Source organism: Anas platyrhynchos, chromosome 11, assembly GCF_047663525.1.
Source record: "Anas platyrhynchos isolate ZD024472 breed Pekin duck chromosome 11, IASCAAS_PekinDuck_T2T, whole genome shotgun sequence".
Classification (NCBI taxonomy): Eukaryota; Metazoa; Chordata; class Aves; order Anseriformes; family Anatidae; genus Anas; species Anas platyrhynchos.
In genome coordinates this window covers 15,259,719-15,276,667 of record NC_092597.1, presented here as the reverse complement: position 1 = coordinate 15,276,667, position 16,949 = coordinate 15,259,719, and the positions used below count along the sequence as shown (strand labels likewise).

The 16,949-nt window shown below is 37.2% G+C and overlaps 1 protein-coding gene across 3 annotated transcripts in view; it reads left to right on the top strand.

Annotated features, from left to right (window-relative positions):
- BNC1 (basonuclin zinc finger protein 1) overlaps window positions 1-15,789 on the top strand; it is a 76,231-nt gene extending 60,442 nt beyond the window's left edge. For all 3 annotated transcript variants that reach the window (XM_038185033.2, XM_013106367.5, XM_013106366.5), the window contains 4 exons: window positions 7,079-7,181; window positions 7,324-7,559; window positions 8,818-10,745; window positions 12,872-15,789. In XM_038185033.2, the coding sequence (XP_038040961.1) occupies window positions 7,413-7,559; window positions 8,818-10,745; window positions 12,872-13,553 (2,757 nt within the window). In that variant the 5' untranslated portion in view covers window positions 7,079-7,181; window positions 7,324-7,412 and the 3' untranslated portion in view covers window positions 13,554-15,789. The remainder of the gene's footprint in view (window positions 1-7,078; window positions 7,182-7,323; window positions 7,560-8,817; window positions 10,746-12,871) is intronic.
- The last annotated feature ends 1,160 nt before the right edge of the window (window positions 15,790-16,949 follow it).

Below are 16,949 nucleotides of genomic sequence, written 5' to 3'. Positions count from 1 at the left end.
TAATTATTTTGACAGTGCCATTAACAAGAGTTGCCCTAAGGGGCCCTTTAGGGTAAGTGACATGCATGAAGAGTGATTTTCATCCCGCAAGTTATGCTGTGATTGAAGTTTGGCCTCGTTAGTGTGCCGCCTTTCTCAGAAATGTCTCCATTCTGCTTACTCACCTCGCTACATTGCCCGAGACTGTCCAAAGCACCTCTCCATTAGCTGCTAAAGCTGCCGCTTACCCGCAATTGGCTGTAGGATTTTGAGTCTTTACTTAATTCAGTCTCTTATCTCAACTACTCATTCTCAGGACTGTTCTCAGTTAGTAAAAGTTCTTAATAAAGTGGCGAGCAACATGTGGACTAGTGGCCCGTAATTCAGTAGTCGGCTAAAACTTTTAAATCCACAATCATGGTTGATTTGACTGTGTGGTACCATCGCATGGAAGTATTGGCTAATTTCAATTCTATCTTACTGAGCTGTTTCACTCCGCCCCACCGCTTTTTGGCCAGTTTCGAAGATGTTTTCGTCAATTATTATAAGAACAATTAAACATTTTCAGCTGCAGGTGGTAGACTGCACCCGCAAGAGAGAGATTCAGTCCAGTTCTAGCCAAAACTTGCTTTATTAAGCTCCGCAGAGGGAGACAGTAATGAGGTAATGTAACTTGCTGCAGAACCTGGGTTGTAAATACTCTGCTTACTTGTATTCTCAGGCTGTAACCATTTAAAAGGAGGTCAGGTTTTGGTATTGGACCCCAAATAAACAATATGGATATACACATAAGGATTCTGGTAATTAATGGGATGTATTCTGTGGTCTTGTCTAGAAACTGTATTCAAACTTGTGGCCTTTGTGTTCTTTAACAGTAAAAATCATAACAGAGTCTCCCCACAGAGAAGGTCGAAGTGGGAGTTTAGTGGTATCAGCGCCAGCCAACATTTTCAGCACAATAGGTGTTAAGTCAAACTCCTAAATTCATGGCCTCTGGAACAAAAGCTTTTTGTCTGGGTATTTTCAGAAGTTCTCGTACCTCAAGAGCTCTGTAGGAGCATACACATTCAGCATGAACAAACACCAGCCCACTTATTGAGGAGCCATCATGGATTTAGGTGTAACCTCATGTGTAGTGGAGCTGGGAAAGGCAAGTTGTGGCCCATCTCTGTCTTTCCCATCTCTATCCTCGTTAGTCTCTTACGCAGAAGACAAGAATTTTGCTAAATTATTTTACTAATAAGCAGTTTGCCAAATGAATCATCTAGGGCTAGCATTTAAACATGTTTGTTAATGGGGAAGGTTGGAGCTATTTGGTCAGTGCTGTTTACTCTGTCACATCCACATCAAATTTTTTCTCTACTTAATTGAAAGCTCAAAATGTGCAAAACATCAGATGTTTTCTGGATACAGCAAACAGCAAGGCCTTCTTTCTTCTCATGAGAAATGTTTGTTGCTATTTATTGTGTTTAGTAAATGACTCTAACGGCACTGTTACTTTGTAAGAAACGTTTTTTGTGAGATGACTGTGGAAAAAGTGTGCATCTTACAGGCACCTTTCCCTTATTTTAATAACTTTATAGATTTATTTTAGTCTGAAGTATTTTTAAACTTTGGTGTAGAAACAGAAGAATTTGCAACAACCAAATATGCTTGCAGTGGGCAGAAATTTCATATGAATGGAAAATCCTTTGTTCAAGGGCTAAGGCTTTCAAACACTGCCAGTGAAGGATTATCACTGGTGTGTAGTCTGTCAGTGTGTAGTGTAGCAGGACAGCTTTGACCTCAACCACAACTGAGGACCTTAAACACATGGCAGAAGAAAACATGGCAGGCCACAGGGCTGGCCATGTGCAGGTTGAAACGCAGGCCAAGCCTACTTTGTCCGGAGTAGCCTTCAGGTAGGCCTCACTGTCAGACCTGGGTACAGGTACAGGCATTTAAGTGCACTGTCACTTGGTGAGTGTCTTCTCCCTGCCCGGTGTGTCCTTCCAGCTCTACTAACCCACAGTGAAGGGTTTCCATGCTCTGTCCCTCCTCCAGCTGTACGTTCTCCTCTTGAAGTGTCAGGAAGAAGAAAATGGCCGGAGCCCTTCCCTGAAGATGCCTCAGGGGCCCTCCTAATGCCCCTCTACAGGCAGCTGGGATTCAGGCCCTTACTCAACTTGGAATATGGTTTTCTTTCAAGGAAAAAAAAATGCTTAATCTAAATTCCTAACATATAATATCAACATGCGGTTGAAGCTTAATTGTAAAGCTAAGTCTTCAATGAGTATTTTATGAATTTACCCCATCTGGAGCAGCCCAACACGTTTGGTGATTATACTTGGGGTATACTGGAATATATTTTAGTTCTTGTAAACTGCAGGGAGCTCAACAAAGTAGCAAAAACTCAAGTCTGTGCTATGGAAGAAGAGTAAAGAGGGATAAACACATACAGGGTGGAATTCTACAAGTGTATATGGGATAGGTGTAAAGAAAAATATTGTTAGTGTGATGCAGATAGACACAGTTGGGTTGTAATGTGAATGAAGTGTAAATTGAGAACTTGCTTTAAATCATGGCAAAAGTGATGGACAGATCTATTTATCCATGGAGTATATGCCTAAGGAAATTGGCAAAAGTTGTCTGACCAAAAAAAAAAAAAAAAAAGGACGATGTGCTAACTTTCTTTGGGAAAATTAGGTGGGATGACCATAGCAGACGTTGCTTGTTGTTTGAAGTCCTCAGTGAATGAAATGAAAAGTGGTGCCTGTTCCATTCTATGTAACGAAAGCTTCCCTCATGCATTTTTGTACATGTAGCTCCTTTTTTTTTTCCCTCCAAACATGCATTTTAAATTGGCAGGAATATCTAGTCTTGGTTCCAGAAGATGTTACTGTAACATAGCATCAGTGTCACCATTTTGTAGGTAATCTGCAGAGCAAAGCAGCGAAGCTCTAGTGCTCTTCATGGGACGGTAGTATCTTGATGACAAGCAGTTTCCAAAGCAAGGAATCACTTTTGTGCAAAGAAGGGAAGGGTTTTTCTTGGATGATAGAAACAAGCGAGGGTGCTGACCCATGCATTACTGACGCTAAGTGGTTCCGGGGCTGTCTGAGACTTGCTCTGCCGTTTTCCTGGTGTCTGCACATGCAGTGCTCAGCGAGTGTGGAGAGCCAGACCTGCTTGCTAGTGTGAGCCGAGATCCCTGGCGAAGTCCTGACAGGATCTTCAATATTTATTTCCTTTTTAATTTGGTTCCCAAGCTGGAGTGCTGTCAGACTAGATTCCATTTAACATAGAGTGAGGTTTGATACAGTTATACTTCCATATCATTGGGTAATCACAAACACTCCTATTGCCCATCCTCTTACTGTATTGTTTTAAACCTGTTAGGGCGTTGCAATTCCAAGGGAGCATAGGTCCCTGAGGGCTTCAAAAGTGCATAGATGATCACAAACTTATTTTATGAAATGAAGCCTGATTATATACCGAGAATCAGAATGAACTTGTCCCATTAGTTTGTGCTTTTCTTTAGCTGTGAAGGCTGAGAGTGGGTTGAAAAGAAATGTTCAGTAACTTTTGAAGTGTAATCGAAACCACATCAATATCTAGGAAAAAAAAAAAAAAAGATATCAGCAGTCATGACTTTCAGGCAACAGATGTTAAGATTTTTTTCAGTGATTAGTAGTTAGGTGTTTTGCAGCAGCCAGGTTAATGGTTAATCTGGTTTAATCATTAAATTGTAATGAAGAATCACATGCATTAAAAATCCAAAATTAATGTTCTCACAGTCTTGCTGGTAAAGCCATAGAAAATTTTGATCAGAATTTTCAACTCAAAAAAAAAAAATAAAATCTGCTAATAATGGATTTGGAAAGGTCCTTTTGTGAGGGACAGAATGATTGGAAAACAATAACAAGATCCTTCATGATAGCATAAGATTTTTTTTTATTTTTTATTTTAACATCTGCTTTATGTTTCTGGAAAAAGAAATGAAATAATAGACCTGAATGAAAAGGTTGCACTTAAAAAAAATCTACTTTAATTTCCCTCTACATTTCCAATCCTTTAATTATGATTTTTAAGCTTTACGTGTATGCAATATATAAAGTTATTCCTTTGTTCTGTAGAGTAAAATTGTGTGTATATTCCACCTGTTGGGAAAGTAAAGCTCATTAAAAGACTTGATATAATTACAGTACCTTAAGACTAAGCACATTAAGGATAGCAGGATTAACATGCAAAAGACAAGCATTTTAATCTCATGAATTTTTGCCATGTTTCTGTTCATTAAACTCCGATACAAGTTAATTTGGGCAATATCAAAATCCATCTTTAAAATGTGTTGTGTGTTGTTTTTTTTTTTTTTAAGTCAAACAAATAGTGAAGATTTTAAACTGTGCCTCCAGATTATTTTAAAAGTTAATTCTGCCATGTTATATATGTTCTGTGACTATATTAATACAGATGTTTCTGGAAAAGTTTTTGGAAACAGGCTCTGATAACCACGAATAAAAGAAAAAGCTACCAACCTGAAAAACACATTTGTTTCTTCTCAGGGATTGTTACAAGTAGTTTTTTAAGTTAGCAACAGATACTGATACACTTTGTTACGTTAGCAGTATACAAGCTAACCACTTCTAAGAGTGGTGTCCAGAAGCATTTGGGTATTGATTTGAGGAGGGGTTAATTCCATAGTTTGAATAGAAGGAAAACCATACTCCCTTTCTCTTCATCTCCCTCCTATATGTAAAACAAAATTTGCCTCTTGTATGTTTTCTACTTTTTACACATGAAATCTTCTGCACCAATACAGGCAGACAAATACATGTACCTATAAAGAAAGTTCTTACACAAATCTATAAAATGCAGAATTCCATGTGGTTTATCTTTCTTGGCTAAGTACGCAAAATAAGAAGAAAAAAAAAAGTTGTTTTAAAGGTCAGTGGTTTGTGGAACGTGTCCAAAGGAAAAGGAATAGAAAAAAAAATTAATGAAATCTCAATTAACTTATCATAAAGATGCCTTTTCCTTGTACGTATTTCTGTTACTTCTTGCAGAAAAAGGAAGTAATCTTTTGTAATTTTGTCTGGAGAGACTACAAAAGATGCATTCGTGGAATTCAGCTGTAGCTTACTGAACTTAGCAGGATTGCCTGTGGAAGGGGTTCAGTCTGTGCAAGTCACAGAACATTATGTATGACAGAGGTAGAAGAAATAAACTGCATTATTAGGTATTTTGTGATAGAAATTAATCATCAGCAAACTACACCTTTTTTTCAACCTTTCCGTAAGAAATTTATGGCTCTTTATTGTTATATTAAAGGATTTTAGCATCTAAGTGAAAATACATTCTCCATTAAAGTGAAGCAATTCACATCGTGTAGGGTATTGATGTGTATTTTATGACTTTACGGGGAGCACAGAGCTTTTCTCAAGAATTCAGTATTTTGTGATGGCTCCTTTAAAAGATTAGAGGCAAAGTGATTCAGAGATTTCAATAGCACTGTTGCCACTTGTTCCCATCCTTCAAATAAAGACGAGTCTCAGCATCAAGTCACTGCAGCTTGGAGATGTGCTTGTAAGCTAAGTCCTTGCTAAGCCAGCACCTGAGGTTTTAAAATTCCAGATTGTCACATAAAGCAGTAGGCATTCGATGTCCTGCATGTGCTTGTTTATAGCAGACTGTTGTATGTAGCATACTTTTCTGTCCTGAGTCAGTCTAATGCTCCAGGTCAAAAGAAATGCCTGTGGCAAACCCCACTGAAACTACTTTTCTCCCATGTTATTTTCATTTTAAACATTTTCTCTCTCTTAGCCTGATTGCCCAAAAACTTGCTACTTTGTACGTTTTCCAAACTGCTAGTGTGGGGATGCCAGCATTTAAAATATGTTATTTTTTTTCTTCAGATCTTGTTTTGCATTACCATGGATATTAGTAAGTAGCAAAAGTACCCACTTTACATAAGACCCTAGGAGCAGGAGTAGCAGCCAGTAGTGGGCATTGCTTTGCCTTACTTCGTATTGCTTCTCTGTACTTTAAAATATAAACCATTTTGTTTTAAGAATGGAAAATTTCAGACATACATTGCAATCGCATAATCTAATAATTTTTGTATAACAGTGCAGACTTCCTGCACACTAATTTCTTCACTTTCCCACCCTTAATAAATATTCCATTTATGTAAAACCTATTCTCAGTATCAGATCTAAGCAATATGGAATCATAGAAATGCTTTGCTCTGTAGCAATCCCTATGGAGCTTTAACTAGGACCTCAAAATTGTCTGTCTGCCTTCTGCAGCAGATGGGCATGTACAGAAGAAAGCATATATTCCAGGAAGCAAGCTTGTATTACCATGTTGATTAGGAATATCTGAATACTAATTTGATTTGCATTATAGATGACCTTGGTGAAAGTAGGGTAATGCACAAATTGTACCATAAAACTGGTTACTATCTGTTGGTGTGTTCTGTTTCGCCTATTATCTCTCAAGCATTTCCCTTATAAAATCTGACGATTGTAGTGTTTGAAGCAATGGAGTACTTGTTGATGAACTTTGCTACTGAGAAGTGTCAGTGGAAGTCTCTTTAGCGGGATGGACTTACTGTGTGGGTACTGCTGGCTGTAAGGAATGAGTCTATGCAAAGCTAGCGTATCGCTCATTAGTGCTCCCTATATTACAATAAAGGGTTCCAGCATGACTTGCAGAGAATGAGATTTTCATCTGTGTACCTTTTTCAGACTTTTCTGGAAAAAAGCGGTGCTTACATGAGGAACATGTCTTAGGTGAATGCCCAAGAACAGCTTATTATTGTTATAAAGATGCATCAGCCTAAATGTATCTACAGGAGTGTTGCTTTGTATATATATCATTAAATATTTTGCTTCCATAATATTCTAGTGCTTTAGCAGGTGACTGATTCTATTTATGCAAGACTACCTCTGCTTAAACTCAGGTTTTGCCTGGATTACTTATACAAGCATATACCTATCAATGTGCAATATATTATCTCTGTTTTCATATGGATTTTATGCATGCATTGTATATGTATAATGTGCACGCCCTATATAGTGCTTATATATTACCTATCAATCTTTCTATTGATTTCTAGGCTATCCGATGCACTCTGGTGAACTGTAGTTGTCAGTGTTTCAAACCTGGGAAAATAAATCAGCGACAATGCGACCAGTGCCGGCATGGATGGGTAGCACATGGTAATATTTATTCCTGCAGCCTATATAGAATATGCTAGGACCCTCCTCACACACTTTGTGTGTCGCACCCCTCTACCCCAATATTCTTTACATTCAGTTTTAAGTACTCATGTTTATTTATGTTTTATGATTCTCATTTCAGCCCTGAGCAAATTAAGGATTCCCAACCTCTATCCATCAAGCCAGGTAGAAATAGTTCAATCCAATGTTGTCTTTGATATCAGTAGCCTCATGCTATATGGAACCCAAGCCATTCCCGTACGCCTTAAAATTCTGCTGGATAGACTTTTCAGTGTTCTGAAGCAGGAAGAAGTGATACAGATTCTCCATGCTCTGGATTGGACACTACAGGATTATATTCGTGGATATGTGCTACAGGTATTGAACTAAGAGGGGGTTTTGTAACTATGATAGTTAAGTCATATTTCAGAACTTTTTCTCATTTAATATTATCAGTAGTTCACAATGTGTTAACAATGTGGTACGTCTGAAAGGCAGTAATAGTCTTGTACAAGTACAGCACCACAAAAGGAAGGGTGGACTTCTGGTCAATGCTCTCTTTTTACTCATGCTTAACTGAAATCTTTCTGTTTTGCTTAAATCTATCAACAAAGGTAACCCAAGATTTAAAAAAAAAAAAAAAAAAAAAAAAGTTACTGGGAATGTGTCAAAATAAAGGCTTCAGACTTTGATCACAGTATTATTTAATCAGTGAGTTTACTTTAATACAGCAGAATAATACTGTGACAAATAAATTTGCCATCATTTCAAACACCAGGGACAATCTTCATCTCTGGTATAGTGCTACTGGCCTTACTGGAGCTACACTAAGGATGAATTTGGCCCTGTGTGCTTACACTGATGTTACTCCTTGCTACTGTGGAAGTTACCTTTTATGTAAAGTAACATTATGATCTTACATTATGACACAAATCAATATTTAATGGTCTTGATAATCTTGCTTTTTAGTGTTAGGATTAAAAATATGGAATCAATTACCTTGAACCTCTACCACATGAAAAATTTATAATGTTACGTTCTTCATCATCTTAGAAACTCTTACATGCACTGTGAAAAATCTCAGTAGGCCATCAAATACATGTTCTGTGATAAAATATTTATTGTAGTTATTGGGAAAAGTTAGGCATAGCTAGAGTTTGAAAGAACTCCAACACTCCAGTGTAATTACAGCTGTGCTCTGTGAACACTGGCAATAGATCAATACAGGTTCATTTGTTCTCTGATCTTAGTTGCTTGGAAGATTATTAAACTTGCAATGAAAGAATACTTGACTTAAATGAGGAGCTAAATCTTGGTCTGATTGCTCCATCTCTGCTGTCTGTAGTTACATGATACTGTTGTTCAAATGATGTGTGTCTTAATTTTTGTGGAAAAAAATAGTTTATTGGAAAGTATTACTGTTAGTTCAGAAAGAAATAATATCACCAATGTGGTAAGATTTGATGAAAATATCAGAGAGTTGCCATTAATCTCTCATTAAATAGAATCATTTTATGATTTTGCTAGACATGAATTCCTAGCCTATGAAAAAAATAATAAAGAATGGGGGAAAAGGGGTTTTCTGTTTTCCTGAACTAGTATTTCACTCATTTAATATTTTTTTTTTTTGCTTTAGGATGCTTCAGGAAAGGTACTGGATCACTGGAGCATAATGACCAATGAAGAAGAACTGGCTACTTTGCAGCAATTTCTTCGTTTTGGAGAAACTAAGTCCATTGTAGAGTTAATGGCAATTCAAGAGAAAGAAGGTCAATCAATTATAATACCACCACCAACTGCTAATTTGGATATTAGGGCATTCATAGAGAGCTGCAATCAACACAGTCCTAATTTTTCTGCTTCCTTGGACAAAATGAGCCCCACCAACATTCATCCCTTTGAGAACATTGTAAATAACATGGCTTTCATGTTGCCATTCCAGTTTTTCAGTCCAGTGCCTCCACCTTTAATAGGTTCACCACCAGAAAGACACTTGATTGATCAAGGTCAGGACCATAGCAATGAAACTAAACAAGATGTTCATATGCCGTTTTCTGAAAGCAGCTTCTTAACTTCTAGTTCTGCACCATTTCAAGTTGACAATGAGAGGAGCATAAATGGTCCAGATGTCACCACTAAAACAGAAGATGATGCCCTTTTAAGTGATTCCAGTTCACATAATACAGCAGCAAAGCTTGAAATGACAGCGCTATCTCCAGAAACCAAAATGAAATCTGTTGAAAAAAATGGCGCTGGGCCAAGGAAAGGGCGTGTTTTCTGCACTGCATGTGAAAAGACATTTTATGACAAAGGTACTTTGAAAATACATTATAATGCTGTTCATCTGAAGATAAAGCACAAATGCACAATTGAGGGCTGCAATATGGTATTTAGCTCTTTGCGTAGTCGAAATCGTCATAGTGCAAATCCTAACCCCAGACTCCATATGCCAATGAATAGAAATAACAGGGATAAAGATCTAAGAAATGGTTTGACGCTTGCTGGACCTGGAGATAGTAAAAGGACAGAATTTACAATTTTAACTCCAGATAGCAGAACTATTACCAGCTATGCCAGCTCTTGTACAGACACAAAGGGTCAGGCTGGATTTCCCAGTATTGGACAGAATGGTGTCCTCTTTCCAAATCTAAAGACAGTACAGCCTGTTCTTCCTTTTTATCGTAGCCCAGTTACACCAGCTGAGCTTGCTAATACTCCAGGTACTCTTCCTTCACTGCCTCTTGTTTCTTCCTCAATACCAGAGCAGCTTATTTCAAATGAATTGCCATTTGACATGCTACCTAAGAAGAAATCTCGTAAATCAAGTATGCCTATTAAGATAGAGAAAGAAGCTGTTGAAACACCTAATGAAAGTAGTGATGTTGCCAGTTCTGAAGAAGATACACGTCTGCAAGTGGTAAGCGATGGAGAGCTTGAGTCCTGTGAGCATAAGATAGAGAAGCGGGTGACCGACAGGGTGGAAAATCACCCCCATTCAGGTAATTCATGGAAATCTGTCTCTGGGGTAGAGGGCCCAAAGTATTTTGAATCTGTCTTTGCGCCAGATAACAAATACATCAAGGATATCTCTGAAAATGAATTGCATCACTGTGAGAAAGAGGTTAAACCAGAAGAAAACCAACCATTAAAAATAGTTCCCCATGAGATTATATATGAAGATCCAAAACACCACCACAATGATGTTATAAAACCAGTGACTGAACCCCCCATGTATATTAAAGAGCAGTCAAAGCGCAGGATTCCTAAAGATGACTGCCCTGAATTGCAACACCACTTGCTGACCGGGGGCTTTTTCAGCACTTTGTCAAACAGGGGTGCTGCCATTCCTTGTTTTGAAGACTCTAAAGATATGGATCATGTCAGTCAACATGCACTAGGGATTCAGAAGGAAGAAAGCCGCTTTCATTGTGACATCTGTAAGAAGACTTTTAAAAACCCTTACAGTGTAAAAATGCATTTTAAAAATGTACATCTCAAAGAAATGCATATTTGCACAGTTGAGGGCTGTAATGCTGCTTTCCCTTCTCGTAGAAGTCGAGACAGGTAAGAAATTATAAACAAAATTGTATTTATTTTACCATCACAATGGAGCCTAATTTGAAATTAAAATGAGTGTTTGAGGAATGGAGCCTGCAAAGATTTTCTGTGTATCCTCGTATAACAGGTACGATAACTTATCAGAACACTCGTGAAATGAAAATCCATTGAAAGAAACATTTCCTTTCCACTAGACTACGAGGTATTAAATAAAGCCATGAAAATTTCATAACTGATAAAGTCTTCAATAGTTGAGAGAATACTTTACAACATAAAGGGAAAGCCACAAGGGTATGAATTCAGCAATTTTCCAGTAGATGCATGTGTGGACTTATATGTTTAACGTGTACTTTCATGTGTATTTTAATGTATACAGTTTTCTTTAATGAAAAAGCAATGAGATCAATTCAGGAAGTCTTCACTTATCTTTGTCCTTGCATTATGCAAGGATTTTGAGCAGACAAAATCTTACAGGAAAAAAGCGCATAAGAAAGCACGATTACCCGATGTCAGTACAAAATTAACGTTACGCAATGCTAGTTGAACTAATGCTATCTGGTGTGTATATACATAGGTACTGCTTTAATGTGACAATGCATACTAACTCCTAAACAATACCATGAGCTTATTCAGTTTACCGTTAACTGCAGTATTGTGTTGCTGCTAGTCATTTTATTTTAGTCTGTTATGCACATAGGCTGAGAAATAAGGAATTGAAGCTTTATTGTTGACCGTCAGTTATGTATCTGGAGGGATAAGTAATAGATAACAAACCTGTGTCAGTGGGACTAAGTCTTGTATTTTCTCTAACGCTCCTGTAACAGTGTTACAGCAGATCTTGGCTGCAGAAAGCATGCCTGGATAGTAGTTCAGAGTGACACAAGGTTTAGATTGTCTGTAATCTGCTAGGAGTACTGGAGCCAGCTGATGCAGTCCAGAGAGAGGATGAGCCAGTCTTTGAGGACTGGCCGCTGCATCTGAGATGCACAGATTCATCTGCTGCTGGCAGGGCTTCATACCCTGATCTGCTGCCTGCATCTTCCCAGATGTGAATTCCTTTCCACTCTAATTGTGATATGGGCCACAGGAAAGAAGGCCAGCAGGAAGATTTGCATTCGCATGCCACAAATTCCTTTCCAAACCAATATATTCAGTCAAGTTTTAACATAGGTGCTTTTGGAAGGTTTTTTGTTGTTTTGTTTGTTTGCTTGCTTTGTTGTTGTTGTTGTTTGTTTTTTGTTTTTTAAGGCACAAAAGACAATCCACAAGAAAGTTCACAAGCTTTATGCAAAACAATAGTTATTTGGAACAACTTTTCAGAAGTTTCTAGACTTGAACATAGAGAGCTGTGCGTGCAGGTGCAAAATATTTCTATGCCCTTTTCAAACAGTTCATGGTTTGGATGAAACTGGCTTAGGTGATGGCTAGGGGAAAATGAATGTTTTCCCTGTCTTGCAATAAATTCAGTCTTCTAACCAGGGTCTGGAGGTTCCCAGTGAGCTGATTGATAATATTCAATGAACAGCAGTGATTTGTATGCTTTGGTGGTTTTAAACCGAATCCAGAGATGCCCATTCAAAAACTGCAAGTTGTATAAAATGTGGCATTCCTTCATTCAAGGATATTCTTTTCAAGGAAAAGCTCTGTACTGATGTTTAGCTGCATCCTAGTACACAGTTATAGTACTTAAGAGATCATCAATATATTTTGCAGACTCAGGTGTCACTCCTTTCCTGCTTTGTCCACTGGGGAAGGATCTCATTTCCTCTTGCCCTCAGTCCATTCTCTGACCTCAGTTCAGTATACAGAAGTTTTTTAGTCTGTTCAACAACTCTTTTAAACACAGCACTAGATCTAGTGGAGTGAACAGCTATGCACAATGCGGGAGAGAACCTAAAACATTGATTTCTGTAGAGTTATTTCTGATATATGCCAGTGTAAGCAATTTCAGATACCCAGTCACATGTATAAATCATCTATGTGCACTCCCACTGCAGCAGTTGGTCAAATTAGAAGCACACAGTTCATGCATGCTACTAAATATTGATTTTTCTCTTTGTTAATGATCCTTATGAAATAACTGTTAAGTGAGGCAAAACACTTTCTTGCTAAGCTTGTCTTTGTTCTTTTAGACATAGTTCAAACCTAAATCTTCATCATAAGCTTCTGACTAAAGATACACTGGAATTCAACAACCATTTCAATGCAGCATACCTCTTGAAAGACATGGCTAAGGAGTTTTGTCAAGATGTCTCTTTAAAACAACATGTTGGACATACTTCTGTAATCTTCAAAGGAATGAACAGAACAGGCAGCTTGGTTTTTCCAATGAGCAAAATTAGAGAACCCTGTTCTGAGAGTTACGGATATGATCCATTGAATGATGGAGCTGTTCTGGATCTAAGCACTACTTCCAGCATTAAATCTGAGAGCAGTGCTCATTCTTCTTGGGATTCTGACGGAGGAAGTGAAGTGTGCACCATGCCCTTGGATGATAGTGATGAAAGCTGTGAAGGACCCAGCCTAATGCCTAACGATGAACTCTACCAAGACTGTACTTTAATTGAGAAAGCTAACCAGAACTTTATAAATTTACCTTCCAGTTTGCCAATAACTTGTCATATATGTCAAAAAACGTACAGTAATAAGGGAACTTTCAGGGCTCATTACAAAACTGTGCATCTCCGCCAACTCCACAAATGTAAAGTCCCAGGTTGCAACACAATGTTTTCATCTGTTCGCAGTCGGAACAGGCACAGTCAAAACCCTAATCTGCACAAAAGTCTGGCTGGGTCACCAACTAGCCTACAGTAAGATCATGCTGATCTGAATTTGTTTCTGCTAGGAATTAATCATTTCAATTAAGGAATGTGTTAAAAATAGTTTTGTTTAAACTCATTTGACTTCTAGCCCACTCGACAACCATGGTCAAATTCTTTTCTTCCTCGTGTGCTCTCCGGCAATTTCATTTAGCAAAGCTTGGTGCTATAGATTTTGTGCAATTGTTTAGTTTGATGTAAAGTAGCTAGCGCTTCTGCAAGGAAAAGAAAGCAGTTTTGAAATGGGGAAGATATGGAGTCACTGACTAAAGTATTTCTGATACCTGTGAAGTATTATTTGCCACAGTAGGAGCTTCAAATGAGAACCGTCATCCTTTTTGTTTACATGTAAAATGAGTTGTTGTGTTGTGTAAGAAATGAGTAACAGTTCCATTGTTTCCTCTGGTTGAGTTGAGAGTTTTGGGGCTACCATTTCATTCCTGAGACCTTAGTCTGAAGCTGACTTGCAGTATTAATTGAACATGGTATTTGCAATTTACTGTATCCTGGAATCTAAAAGATAAAATGCAAATTTTGGAAGACTTTTAATACAGTCCAAATCTTCTGAAATCCTGTAGTCCTTACTCTTCAAGTTGACATTTCACTTGAATACAGTTTGCAATATTTTGCCTTTTTTAAGATATAATTCCAGTTGCTTTGCAAAAGGAGAGGCTATTTAACTTGGCAGGGTTGCCTGATTAACTCTGAGAGATTCTGATAGATTGTAGTGACAGAAAGCAGGTAAGAAAAATTTCTGAACTGCAGCAAATGTATCTGTGAAATAGGAGAAAAATAATTTAAAATGCACTTTTTGAGTTTCCTCTTTTGGGAAGAGAAAACATTTTGCTTAAAATGGGGGAAAAAAAAAGAAATCTAAACTGTTTTTAAGAGTTTGAAGGTGCAATTCTAAGCCTTTGAGAGACAAAAATAAAATGGATGCAGTAGATAACTGATGTATCATGAGAGGTATTGTTTCTCTTACTGGTGGTGGAAAACACAAGTTGATCTTTGTAATGGGTAGAATGCTTATTCTCATTCACATCTCTTTTTATGAGAACATTGTTCAATATCTGTTAAAATGTTTAATGTCCTTGTACTTGTCCCTGTAATTAACAGTATTCTGCATTATGTTCTATGCACTTAAGAAGACTGGTCTTGCATTGTGTTTAAAAAAAAAAAAAACCCTCTTCAATATTTAATTTGTAGTCACATCATACAAATGCTGTGTATGTTCTTGTGGTGCATCTTCTTTGACTGAATAATTCCCAAACAGAAGAAGAAATACTAAAGCAAGTCTTACAATAATTTTTTTAAATTTACCGGTTGAAATGGCTCAATCAGTTGTAGTATGCAAGCATGATATTGACAGCACAACCTGTACATATTATACCAAAGTGCTTACAGTATTTGTGGTTTCTAGAACTAGTCTAGTTTTCCAGTATAACTGGATCTTAGTCCTTATTCATTTTTGTGACTGAATAAAAATAGACTGAATTTCTGGATTTAGTATGTATGTAGAACAACTAGTACAATGCTATTGCCATATGTCTTGATGTTTAACTTATTCTAAAATATACTATGGTATTGTAACCATTTCATATTGTATAAAGAAAACAAAAGTGGACTGAATATTTCACTAATTCTTTTGAAAACTGGTTTGTGTGTGAGTATGGGTTATGCAAGGAAAAAACATGACACAGTTGTAAATGTTTGTGCTCAGTAGAAATGGTTTCCATGCATTGTGTAAAGTAATCTTCTATTTTTTTAATTTACAGTAGGTTTATGTGATATTTAAAATAATCCATTTGTGCTTGAAACTATTATCCTGGGGAAAGCTGTCCCATTGCTTTGGGTTTTGTTTTTTTTTTTTGTGTGTGTGTGTGTTTTGGCAGGAGGGTCAGTGTTTTGGGTTTTGTTTGTTTTAAATGAGACCTTGCATTAGTGGCGATCGTGGATTGAAAGCTAAGGGCACAATCGTAGGAGACACAATTGCTCCCAGCCTTTTGATAGTGTAAATCAATGATTTGTTATACAGCTATTTCAAGCTCTTTTTATATATGTAAATATATATAAACCTATTTGTTTAATCATAAACGGTGTTTTTTTGAAACAGTGTGATGTAAACTAATGCTGTAATGCCCATTAATATAGCTTTCACTGTGTCCAAAAAGGAAACACATTTGTATATCCTAACAATTTTGTATGTGATAATAAAAGCAAATAATAATGCCTCTGGTTGATTCAGAAAAATAGGTTTTTGTGACTTGAAAAAAAAAAATCATTATTTTTCATTTTTATTTAAAAAATGATGATTGTGAAAACACATTCCCGCTGTGAAGAACACTGTTTTGACAGTGGTACTAACTTATTCCATAGTAAGGAAGTGTCATTATTGTAATGAGCCAGTAGTAATGATATAATACATGTTGCCAGATATTTCAATTTTTTTTTTTTCCTTTGAGCTGTAGGCAAGGGGAGACATTAGTTTAAGTGTTATCAACCAAAGAGAAGGTAAATATCATTAAGAACTATGTTAAGATAAATATTTGGGGCTCTATTTTACTTCGTTTTGGAAAGGTGTTTTTTTTTTTAATTTATTTTTTTTAATTTTATTTATCTGAAATTTGAACAGGATAGAAGATTTAGAACAGAGTAAGCCCTTGGTACCCCTAGAACAGCATATGTATCTCATGAAGCATTTGTGTAGCTCCCTCCTCCTAATGACCGCAGCGTGGCTGGACCAAGCCTTAACATCTCCTGTTAGTTTTAAATATGTGTGATGCTTATAGCAGCCTGTATCACATATTCACCACAGATGTTGAAGGGAGTAACCTCACTTCAGAATAGTAGTACCATTATTTTTGAGCTTTTCAGGAGTCGCTCTGGAAAGCTGTGGCAGCTTCCACTGACTGAGGCTCAGTTCCAGAAATGTTTTCATCTGTGATGCTGCAAGTACATACAGTTGGAGGGTCAAATCTTCACAAAAGGTTTGAACTGGGCCTGGACATGCCAACCTTTGCTACCCATGTATGTTGCTCTCTTTTATATTTCTATCTTTTTTTTTTTTTTTTTTTTTTCTGTAGAAAATGAGAGCCTCAAAAACTGTCATCTTTCTGTGACTCCAAAGGAGAAGGCACAGATGCACACTGCGTGGTAGCCACTCTGTACATTTGAGCACCCGATTTCTCAGAATACAGGTATTTTGAATAGTTGTTAGTAGCAAGCCTATATAGCTCTGGAAAGAATAAGTGTCATAGTACTTACAGCAGTATTTGCAAAAATCCGTTTCCAACAGAGTGTAAGGGAGCTGGTTTTTATACCTCCAGGTTTCAAAGTATTCTGAAAAGAGCTGTGGCAAAACCAGAGGTTATTGTTTCTAATGAATCTTTAG